Source organism: Ascaphus truei, chromosome 14 (genome assembly GCF_040206685.1).
Source record: "Ascaphus truei isolate aAscTru1 chromosome 14, aAscTru1.hap1, whole genome shotgun sequence".
NCBI lineage: Eukaryota > Metazoa > Chordata > Amphibia > Anura > Ascaphidae > Ascaphus > Ascaphus truei.
The window spans coordinates 28,123,877-28,136,125 of NC_134496.1; the positions used below are offsets into that span (position 1 = coordinate 28,123,877).

At 50.4% G+C, this 12,249-nt stretch overlaps 1 protein-coding gene across 6 annotated transcripts in view; it reads right to left on the minus strand.

Moving 5' to 3' along the window:
• TFDP2 (transcription factor Dp-2) overlaps nt 1-12,249 on the minus strand; it is a 55,245-nt gene that overhangs the window by 36,966 nt on the left and 6,030 nt on the right. For 2 of the 6 annotated variants that reach the window (XM_075570231.1, XM_075570228.1), the window contains exons 1-2: nt 9,899-9,918; nt 9,504-9,599 (exon numbers count right to left, since the gene is read on the minus strand). In XM_075570231.1, the coding sequence (XP_075426346.1) occupies nt 9,504-9,520 (17 nt within the window). In that variant the 5' untranslated portion in view covers nt 9,521-9,599; nt 9,899-9,918. The other 4 variants (XM_075570229.1, XM_075570226.1, XM_075570230.1 and 1 more) reach the window with 3 other exon arrangements.

Consider the following 12,249-nt stretch of genomic DNA (forward strand, 5'->3'; position numbering starts at 1 on the left):
TATACACACACTCCTCGTGTGTGTGTGTATACACACACTCCTCGTGTGTGTGTGTGTGTATACACACACTCCTCGTGTGTGTGTGTGTGTGTGTATACACACACTCCTCGTGTGTGTGTGTGTGTGTATACACACACACTCCTCGTGTGTGTGTGTGTGTGTATACACACACACTCCTCGTGTGTGTGTGTGTATACACACACTCCTCGTGTGTGTGTGTGTGTGTATACACACACTCCTCGTGTGTGTGTGTGTGTGTATACACACACTCCTCGTGTGTGTGTGTATACACACACTCCTCGTGTGTGTGTGTGTGTGTGTATACACACACTCCTCGTGTGTGTGTGTGTATACACACACTCCTCGTGTGTGTGTGTGTGTGTGTATACACACACTCCTCGTGTGTGTGTGTGTGTATACACACACTCCTCGTGTGTGTGTGTGTATACACACACTCCTCGTGTGTGTGTGTGTGTATACACACACACTCCTCGTGTGTGTGTGTGTGTGTGTGTATACACACACTCCTCGTGTGTGTGTGTGTGTGTATACACACACTCCTCGTGTGTGTGTGTGTATACACACACTCCTCGTGTGTGTGTGTGTGTATACACACTCCTCGTGTGTGTGTGTGTGCATACACACACTCCTCGTGTGTGTGTGTGTGTGTATACACACACTCCTCGTGTGTGTGTGTGTGTGTGTATACACACACTCCTCGTGTGTGTGTGTGTGTGTATACACACACTCCTCGTGTGTGTGTGTGTGTATACACACACTCCTCGTGTGTGTGTGTGTGTGTATACACACACTCCTCGTGTGTGTGTGTGTGTGTGTATACACACACTCCTCGTGTGTGTGTGTGTGTGTGTGTGTATACACACACTCCTCGTGTGTGTGTGTGTGTGTATACACACACTCCTCGTGTGTGTGTGTGTGTGTATACACACACTCCTCGTGTGTGTGTGTGTGTATACACACACTCCTCGTGTGTGTGTGTGTGTATACACACACTCCTCGTGTGTGTGTGTGTGTATACACACACTCCTCGTGTGTGTGTGTTTGTATACACACACTCCTCGTGTGTGTGTGTGTATACACACACTCCTCATGTGTGTGTGTGTATACACACATTCCTCGTGTGTGTGTGTGTTTGTATACACACACTCCTCGTGTGTGTGTGTGTGTTTGTATACACACACTCCTCGTGTGTGTGTGTGTGTGTTTGTGTACACACACTCCTCGTGTGTATGTGTGTTTGTATACACACACTCCTTGTGTGTGTGTGTGTATACACACTCCTCGTGTGTGTGTGTGTATACACACACTCCTCGTGTGTGTGTGTGTGTATACACACTCCTCGTGTGTGTGTGTGTGCATACACACACTCCTCGTGTGTGTGTGTGTGTGTGTATACACACACTCCTCGTGTGTGTGTGTGTATACACACACTCCTCGTGTGTGTGTGTGTATACACACACTCCTCGTGTGTGTGTGTGTGTATACACACACTCCTCGTGTGTGTGTGTGTGTGTATACACACACTCCTCGTGTGTGTGTGTGTATACACACACTCCTCGTGTGTGTGTGTGTGTGTGTGTGTGTATACACACACTCCTCGTGTGTGTGTGTGTGTGTATACACACACTCCTCGTGTGTGTGTGTATACAAACACTCCTCGTGTGTGTGTGTGTGTATACACACACTCCTCGTGTGTGTGTGTGTGTGTGTGTGTGTGTATACACACACTCCGTGTGTGTGTGTGTGTGTATACACATACTCCTCGTGTGTGTGTGTGTGTGTATGTGTATACACACACTCCTTGTGTGTGTGTATACACACACTCCTCGTGTGTGTGTGTGTATACACACACTCCTCGTGTGTGTGTGTATACACACACTCCTCGTGTGTGTGTGTGTGTGTATACACACACTCCTCGTGTGTGTGTGTGTGTGTGTGTGTGTGTATACACACACTCCTCGTGTGTGTGTGTGTGTGTGTGTGTGTGTGTATACACACACTCCTCGTGTGTGTGTGTGTATACACACACTCCTCGTGTGTGTGTGTATACACACACTCCTTGTGTGTGTGTGTGTGTGTGTGTGTAAACACACACTCCTCGTGTGTGTGTGTGTAAACACACACTCCTCGTGTGTGTGTGTATACACACACTCCTCGTGTGTGTGTGTATACACACACTCCTCGTGTGTGTGTGTGTGTATACACACACTCCTCGTGTGTGTGTGTGTGTGTGTATACACACACTCCTCGTGTGTGTGTGTATACACACACTCCTCGTGTGTGTGTGTATACACACACTCCTTGTGTGTGTGTGTGTATACACACTCCGTGTGTGTGTGTGTATACAAACTCCGTGTGTATGTGTGTATATATGTGTAGCCTGGAGCTCCCGCAGCTCCTTGAGACCCCCCTCCCCTTGGGCAGCTCGATCGCGGGTGCCGAAAGACCCGACGGCTGCTTCAAAGGGTGGGGGCTGGAGCAGGGAGCAGCGCGGCTTCCCCTGCCTGCGGCCGGTTGCCGGGGACGCGATCGGGCCGTTGCTAAGGCCGCGATCGCGTCTCTAAAGTCCTGGCGGCCGCAGGGCAGGGCGCCACCATTGAGGACCGTCTCGCACATGCGCAGTGGACGCGTAGGCGCAGGGAAAGCCCCAGAGCTAGGGATAGCTCGCGCGAGCATAGGGACAGCTCAGGGAGAAGAGAGAAAGCCCGGGAAAGATTGCACACGCGCAGTGGAGGGTAACAAAAGCCCGCGAACCCCTAGCCTACCAGGGAAGACTCTGAGCAGGGGCTACGAGTCCCATGAGCCTCTGTATGCCCCATGTGACACCAGGGAGCCAATAGGGCTTAGGAAGGCCAGGCAAGGAAAGTGGATACATTGTTTGGGCTTGAGCACGTTTGTCAGTTGGAGCTGGGGAGCTGTGAGGGAAGGAAGGGTGCAGAGAGCATATGCAGCTCCTGCATCGAGTAAGGTCCCCACATCCCAAGTAAGGCCCCAACTCCCCACCAGGTTAGTGGGTAAGTGCTGAGGGACGGCCCAGATAGGGACGCTGCCCTTAGTGCGTGTCTGTGTGCTGTCTTGTCAGGATCACGGCTGGCAGTGCTGTGAGGCCTGACAAGAAGGCATAGTGCTAGTGTGCAGCAAGTTGCTGTACGCGTTCCAGAAGGTTGCAGTGCGTAGCTGTTAGTGTTAGTGTTAGGGTTCCAGGTTGCTGTGTGGAGTGTTGCATGTGACGCTGCCTGTACTGAGTGCAGTGTGTGTGCAGCGTGTGTTACTGTCTGCCGGCTGACTGAGAGCTGTGTGTCGGCTGCAGGCGCGTTAGGATAAGTGAGTTAGGAGCTAGTTGTTCAGTGTGTGTATATCACCAGTGCCAGTTGCACGTGGTGAGCTGCCAGAGTCTGGGATCCGACAGAAGTTACAGGGAGAGTTATTCTGCATGCAGGGACTAGGGTAGAGGTACACCCCAGGGCCCAGTTAGTCCCCTATGACACCAGAGGAAGCTGTATGATATAGGGTTGGCCTTAGGACAGGGACTCCTTCACCATATTTAGAGCAGCAAGAGGGATGCTGTCTGACAGCATCTGACTGTCTGACAGCGTGTTCAGAGACTGTGTTAAAGAAACATCCCGGCTGGAGATTCCTTTCCTGTGGATGCAGCGTGGGCATCCATTCCTGCAGAGAGCAGCGCAGCACGCCGTGGGATCACTGTGCGGTGTTGCTGAGTTCCAAGGATTTTCCTGACCAGGACTGGTCAGGGAGGTAGTATATATTAAGTGCACCACCGGGCCCCAACACAGGGAAGCGCTATCCCTCACACTCACACTGGTCTTTATTGTTGGGGACACTCAAGAGACTGCGGGGAATGTGATGATGGACATGTGGGTGGGGGGAATGGTATGCAATCAGAGTGATGCACTGTTATTGATATATTGTTTTGATGTTATGCAAAGAGGTGTTATTGGAGTTACAGGTTATGTTCAGTAAATACTGTTTATTCACACGGTGTGTATTTACTGTATGGTTGTTCTGGTGAGGGCACACTCCCACCCCGTTGGGATCCCTCATCAGTGGAGGCGCTGCACCGAGTGTAAGTACATACCCCAGGTTCCCCGTGGCGGAAGCTCAGCTCTCCTGGTTGCCAAACAGGTATAGCACCACACTGATAAGTAGTCAGACACACCTACCCACCTCAATCTCACTTAAGGGGGGGGAAAGAGGGCTACATTTGGAGGCGCTGCTGAGATACAGACCTGGGGTGCCCTGTTCCATTTTTTTCCCAAATTGGCCAAGTCTCATTTTTTTGTCGCCATGTTTGTGAAGTCCGGACACGAGGTCCTTGCCTGGGCTTTGAGGCAGTATATGGAGCCTGGCCAGGTAGTGGCAGTAGGAGGCCTTCCCGCAACTATGCCCGCGGTTGAGGTTCAGTCCTATATGCGTGAAATTCCAGGGTGGCCGCACGCATGTTTCTTAGAAGAAGAACACGATCCCACGGCCCTATGGAAAATGATACTTTTTGTGGCCATCCCCACCGCGGATATATGCCTGGCAGAGGCACCGTCCGCCCTGTGTATGCCCGGGGGCCCGTCTGAGGGGTACCCCCTAGTTTACGCCGACCCAGCCAAATGGCGTCTCCCGCCAGAGCAGGAGAACGCACGTGCTGCTGGCTGCAAGCCTGCACTAGATTGTGTTGAGGAAAACTGTCCGGGATTGGCGGGAAAACCAGAAGGCTACCCCCCTATCTATACAGAAGAGAGCCCTAGTGTAATTGCAGAGACTGTGATTAAAATGGAGTCTCTCTCTAGCAGAGAGTCACACCTAAGATGGCGGCTCCCGCCAAGTCGGGAGAGCACCAGGACTGTGCAAGAAATTGTTGCAGAGTATTGTCCGGGTTGGGCGCGAAAACCTGAACCCCGCCCCTGCACTGTGAGTGACTCAGCACAGAGCCAGAACCACTCCCTTGTAGAAAGTGCCCCTCCTTCAGAGTCCACCAGGGGGAGCAAGCACTGTGACTTTCAACCAAACGTGGATGAGACAGACTGTTCTAGGGAGGAGGAGCCTGACCTCTATATCACTCTGAGTTGTGCTGAAGTTAAGTCTGTCTTCAGGGAGAAATTACTTAGGGATTCCCGCTACCAACAACCGGTTGTGGAGGGCCCGTGTGCCCGAGTGAACATTTCAGATCCGGTTCCTGAGCGGGACGAGGTTGAAGTCCCATCGGTGGCGATGCGCCTACCGGCGAACCACCCCAGCGATTATACAGAGGAATCACAGGGTAAGGCGTATATACCCCCACCTTCTAGTGAATCCAGCGACCAGTCACTTGTGGTGATGCGCCTGCCGGCGGACCACTTTAGTGACAGCAATGAACACCCTATCTTGGCGGATGCAGAGCCTGCTGTGGGCCCGTGTGCCCTAGAGGAGGTGTATCCCGATGTTGCGGACCCTGCTGTGGGCCCGTGCGCCCTACAATGGTCAGTCCGACCTACTACCGAGGTACCATCGGTCCTAGAATGGGGATCAGTACCAAACGACGATGAGGGTGAGTCGACTGCCCCAGGGGTGAGCCTCCAGGTGACCGCGGAGCACGATGGTTCCTTAAGTCTGGTCACCCGGGTGAAGGGCTCCCCTCTACATCGCGTCCTGGCGGAGGTGTCCTCCTTGGGAGAATCCATCCCAAGCCAGTGGAGTGGTAAGGAACTCCCTAACTCCCCACAATCTCCGATGGAGCTGGCCGGGAAGAAGGCCAGAGTTGCGGCTTCTGAACGGAGTATGAGCCCGTGTGCTCCGACACAAGTGGTCCCAGGACTGGGATCCAACGCTCCCGAATTTTCAGCACGTAAGTGGACTGCCCCAGAAGTGCCGGGGGCAGGTCCCAAGACGGCCGAGGTGGGAACTGACAGCATCCCCGAGGACCTGTTGGCCACCGTGAATCACCGCAGTGGTCGGGTGTCTACTCTTTACCCCCGGTCAGGTGAAACAGAGACATTGTCCAGGGCTCGCTTTTCAGTGGAAGCCTCGCAAGTCAGTAGGGACAAGGACTGTGTAAAGGAAGATCCAGGGAGACTGGCCTCCTTTAAGCCCAAAAAGGAGTGTGCCATTCGCCAAGTCGTGGACCGCGGAAAAGGGCCTGGCCTCCTGGTCTGCCGCATCCCTGCCGCGGATGACCGGGTAAGGGTCTGCTTCAGAGACACTGTGCTACTCCTTCCACCAGGGGGAGGAAGTAGCGAAGAGCCAGTAACTGTCGCTTTAGGGTGTGCTCTCCAAGAAATTTTTCTAGGGGAGGCTCACGGACGCAAAAGTGAGGTACCCCCACATGATCAGTTAGGGGCACCCCACAAATGGTCTCAGCTAGTCTCGGGTATAGTTTGGTGTGATGTGCAATGTAACCTGAAGGGTAAATTCGACACGTGTTGTATGTTCTGTGCCATGCATTTTAATTGTATAAACCTTATGTCAGGGTATGGCGTTCTCCAAGCGAGGACGTTGGATTTTCCACCAGGGGGAGAGTGTAGCCTGGAGCTCCCGCAGCTCCTTGAGACCCCCCTCCCCTTGGGCAGCTCGATCGCGGGTGCCGAAAGACCCGACGGCTGCTTCAAAGGGTGGGGGCTGGAGCAGGGAGCAGCGCGGCTTCCCCTGCCTGCGGCCGGTTGCCGGGGACGCGATCGGGCCGTTGCTAAGGCCGCGATCGCGTCTCTAAAGTCCTGGCGGCCGCAGGGCAGGGCGCCACCATTGAGGACCGTCTCGCACATGCGCAGTGGACGCGTAGGCGCAGGGAAAGCCCCAGAGCTAGGGATAGCTCGCGCGAGCATAGGGACAGCTCAGGGAGAAGAGAGAAAGCCCGGGAAAGATTGCACACGCGCAGTGGAGGGTAACAAAAGCCCGCGAACCCCTAGCCTACCAGGGAAGACTCTGAGCAGGGGCTACGAGTCCCATGAGCCTCTGTATGCCCCATGTGACACCAGGGAGCCAATAGGGCTTAGGAAGGCCAGGCAAGGAAAGTGGATACATTGTTTGGGCTTGAGCACGTTTGTCAGTTGGAGCTGGGGAGCTGTGAGGGAAGGAAGGGTGCAGAGAGCATATGCAGCTCCTGCATCGAGTAAGGTCCCCACATCCCAAGTAAGGCCCCAACTCCCCACCAGGTTAGTGGGTAAGTGCTGAGGGACGGCCCAGATAGGGACGCTGCCCTTAGTGCGTGTCTGTGTGCTGTCTTGTCAGGATCACGGCTGGCAGTGCTGTGAGGCCTGACAAGAAGGCATAGTGCTAGTGTGCAGCAAGTTGCTGTACGCGTTCCAGAAGGTTGCAGTGCGTAGCTGTTAGTGTTAGTGTTAGGGTTCCAGGTTGCTGTGTGGAGTGTTGCATGTGACGCTGCCTGTACTGAGTGCAGTGTGTGTGCAGCGTGTGTTACTGTCTGCCGGCTGACTGAGAGCTGTGTGTCGGCTGCAGGCGCGTTAGGATAAGTGAGTTAGGAGCTAGTTGTTCAGTGTGTGTATATCACCAGTGCCAGTTGCACGTGGTGAGCTGCCAGAGTCTGGGATCCGACAGAAGTTACAGGGAGAGTTATTCTGCATGCAGGGACTAGGGTAGAGGTATACCCCAGGGCCCAGTTAGTCCCCTATGACACCAGAGGAAGCTGTATGATATAGGGTTGGCCTTAGGACAGGGACTCCTTCACCATATTTAGAGCAGCAAGAGGGATGCTGTCTGACAGCATCTGACTGTCTGACAGCGTGTTCAGAGACTGTGTTAAAGAAACATCCCGGCTGGAGATTCCTTTCCTGTGGATGCAGCGTGGGCATCCATTCCTGCAGAGAGCAGCGCAGCACGCCGTGGGATCACTGTGCGGTGTTGCTGAGTTCCAAGGATTTTCCTGACCAGGACTGGTCAGGGAGGTAGTATATATTAAGTGCACCACCGGGCCCCAACACAGGGAAGCGCTATCCCTCACACTCACACTGGTCTTTATTGTTGGGGACACTCAAGAGACTGCGGGGAATGTGATGATGGACATGTGGGTGGGGGGGATGGTATGCATTCAGAGTGATGCACTGTTATTGATATATTGTTTTGATGTTATGCAAAGAGGTGTTATTGGAGTTACAGGTTATGTTCAGTAAATACTGTTTATTCACACGGTGTGTATTTACTGTATGGTTGTTCTGGTGAGGGCACACTCCCACCCCGTTGGGATCCCTCATCAGTGGAGGCGCTGCACCGAGTGTAAGTACATACCCCAGGTTCCCCGTGGCGGAAGCTCAGCTCTCCTGGTTGCCAAACAGGTATAGCACCACACTGATAAGTAGTCAGACACACCTACCCACCTCAATCTCACTTAAGGGGGGGGAAAGAGGGCTACATATGTATAGTGCACAATAATTACTTGACTAACAGACCAATACAAGTCGTCCCTCTCCCCCTCCCCCAGGGCCCCCTCTCACACACCTGCCAGTGACAGCTGTCCCAAACTGAACATCCTCTGTATTGTAACCGAAAACCGCCCCTCATGTGTTTAACTCTCCCCCCCGCCCCGCCTTGATGGTTATCACACACAGCCAGGTCGTCACAGATCCAGAAAACATTCTGTATCACAGAGTTACAAGATCACTTGAAGTGTCAGCTCTTCGGGCCAGGTTTCTCTTTGCCTTATGTGGTCATTTACCGATCCCCATTGATTTGTCCTTTATTTACCCTTACATTGTAATTGTGTAAAGGGCTGTGTACACTGCTGGCATTAACTAAATACAATGATACATCATCGGGATATATATACACGTTCAACAAGCAAGTCATTAAAAATAGTATTATTCAGCTAGATTTACATTATTAAAGAGGAGAACAATAAATATATTAAGAATAATAGTATTAATAATATGAATTATTCATAATAAACGTATCCCAGAGTTTCTGAACAGAGATTGAAAAGGATTTATATGGGATCGCAAAAATAGTATAATTCAGCAAGTTTTAATGTATAAAAACAGGAGAAAAATAAATATATTGACAATAACGAATATATTATTAATATTAAACAAAGTTTCTAAACAAAAGGATTTACATGGGATTATTCCATTATTCGGCTAGTCATAAAACATATATTAATTATTAAGGGGTGGACAAAAATGTTAAAAACTTAGGAGCCAGCTACAATTTTTATGAGCCAAACTTTTGTAAAGCAGCGGGTGGGCTGGGGAATTTGTACGTCTCTCTCGGTCCCTCCCCCCACCCGCTGGCAGCGGAACGCGTTGACGGAGCACAGTTCCTACTGTATGTTTCGTTTATTACGCCACAACACAGTCTTCACTTACAAGTTGTTGTTTTTTGACGTACTGATTTTTTTTTTTTAAACCGTGTTTTTTTTTTTTTTTAAATCCTAAAAACAGAGCCCAAAGTCATAGTTAACATGGCTGCCGAGACACACATACATATGTCTAGCCCAGGACATACTCCAAAACCAACCGTCCTTCACAAAATAAAGCAAGGTTACTCACCATTGGGAGCTCAGCATTCACAGTTAGCGGATCTGGGGAAATCTTGGTTTGGCGAGTTAATGAAGCAAACTGGAACAGCAGCTAATTAATTGGCACCTGAAATACCATAGAAGAGAGACAAAACATTACAAAATGGAGGAATTCCATTGTCCCCCCGTCAAATTTCGTGTAACCCCAATGTCAATCTGGGTTGGGTGGCCCCAAAAATATCCAGGTTGGTCTAAAACACAGTTTTTTTTGTTTTTTTTTACCCTGTAAATTGTAGACCGACAAGAACACGACAAGCAGATAAAAACACAACCCCGTAAGTTCTGTCTTATGTGGGAACGTTTGATCCCGGTGTGTGGGCGAGAGGAGGAAAAAAAGGAGTTCAAATTTCACCGTTTCAGAATCACCTTGTGTCACATCGTTTAACTTTCATTTTCACTAACGCTACAGTAACTCGGCGTGAACCCTTTCAGCGCCTCAGGATGTAGCTAGTACGTCACCCAGGACATGAGGCAGGGGTGGGCAACTGAAGGCTGAGCCACTGATTGACCCACCTGTGCTGAAGCAGGGATATCCTGAAAAGCCGACCTTTTGGTAGCCCTTGAGGAGTGGAGTTGCCCACCCGACGCAAAAGCTGCGTCCCCTCAAAAAAAAATGCTCGTTCCCTTAGTAGAGCTCCAGACGCTATCTGAAGTGATGGTGCACAGAGGGGGGGGGGGGGAATGACCGCACTCCCGCCCCCACAGCCCCTTTGGCACTCAAAGGGTTAAAAGCAACAACCCCCCCCTCTACCAGTGTAATGCCTATAAATGTTAGTATCTTGCCCCTTGAGCCTCCCGGCTTGTTTACAGTGTTAGAAATCAGGATTTTCTTCGTGTCGTGCGTCCCAAGGTGACCTTTACACTGCACCGGGCTCTGGGGCGAGCTCCATTTTAACCGCTCAGACACTGAATATTCCCAAACATTTATAATCTCCTGAACGGAGCGTCGGACGGCGAAAATAAAAAGTAGCGCTAGAAAGGGGGCGAGGTAGAGATCTCGGAAGAAAGGAAAATGCCGCCCAAAAAAACAGCGATCGGTGCGGCCTGCTGCGTTAATGGGTGCAAAGTAATGACAGACAAGGGGCAAGATCAGCGGTTTATGGTCATATATTTTATTTTATATAATGACCTATGCGCTGCGGAAGGGCCGAACAACCCCTCCTGGCAGCAAAGGGGGTTACAGTCCGAAACAATTTGTTTTGAAGCGAACCGTTTCTCCTACTCTATTTTCAGCTCCGAAGATACCGGTAAAGTTACCGGGTTTTAAAATGTCCTTCAGGTGGGAAACAAAAATGGCTGCCAAATATCAGACCAATATGAAGCTACATCATCATCATCATCATCATCGGTTGCGGCTTCCAATTGGACATCGATTTAACCTCCCCTTTAAAAAAATAAAAAAATAAAAGAGCCACAGGAAGTGATAGCGGCGACGTCCCCAGTATCTCAGGAACAGAGGGGTCCCCGGAGCTGAAAAATGACACGGTTCATCTCTGGAGAACCTTCCGGTTCCAATCCCGAGAGGGGGGGGGGGAATGGAGGCTAGTTAGGGGGGGGGGGGTGCTCCTTTAAAGTCACACACGCACAATTTTATTCTAAGTACAATTTACTGTTTGCTTCGGTCACGTATGCACTCGCTCACGAGGCCCGGTGTGTGGGTGTGCAAGGGGTAACACAAGCCGGCCGTCTCTCACCTCCCGGGGCAGGGCACAGAGATGAGTAGACACACCCCAAAAATCCTCACCTCTGCCACCACTAGAATCTTTATCTGTGCTATTTTTGGGGAGTGGTTATTGAAAATGTTATTTTTTACAGCAGATAAAATATGCTGGACACAATTTTTTTTCTCAAAAATAGTAATTTTACACACACGTACATAAACTTACATATAGAAATATAATTTATTTGCTTGGCACACACACACACACACACACACACACACACACACACACACACACACACACACACACACACACACACACACACACACACACACACACACACACACACACACACACACACACACACACACACACACATTATATTCAGCCCTTGTCGCCCTACAACTGGATGGAGACCTCCCCAATGACCCCACAGGTACTGCGGGTGGAAGCCTCCCTTCTCCACGTTGCTCCAACACATTTTCTGATTTCATCCCCCCATCTTACTTTTGGTCGTCGTCTTGGTCTTTTAATCTCTCTTGGAATCCAGTTGAGTACCATCTTTGTCCAACGATGGTCAATTCTTCTTGCGATATGTCCGGCCCACCGCTACTTTAACTTCTTCACCCTTGTGATGAGGTCACAACATTTTTGGTTTGGTCTTTAACCAATCCATTCTTTTTCCGGTCTTTATGGGAAATACCCAGCATGCATCTCGCCATGCTTCGATTTGTCTGAAGCTTCGAAATTATCTTGGCATTTAGGCTGAAGTTTCCCATCCATCACACACACAAACACACATATATTTGTATATTTATTTATTTACAAAAATGGTTTTACCAGGAAGTAAAACATGGAGAGTTACCTCTCGTTATCAAGTATGTCCTGGGCACAAGGTTATGATGACAGATACATGGTTACATTAAATTAACAGAGGAGATATATATATACACCCATGTATATGTACAGCCACACACCTCTTTTAGATTGTAAGCTCTCTGGGGCAGAGTTTTCCTTTCCCATTGCCTGATTTTGTCTCCTTTGTAAAGGGCTCAG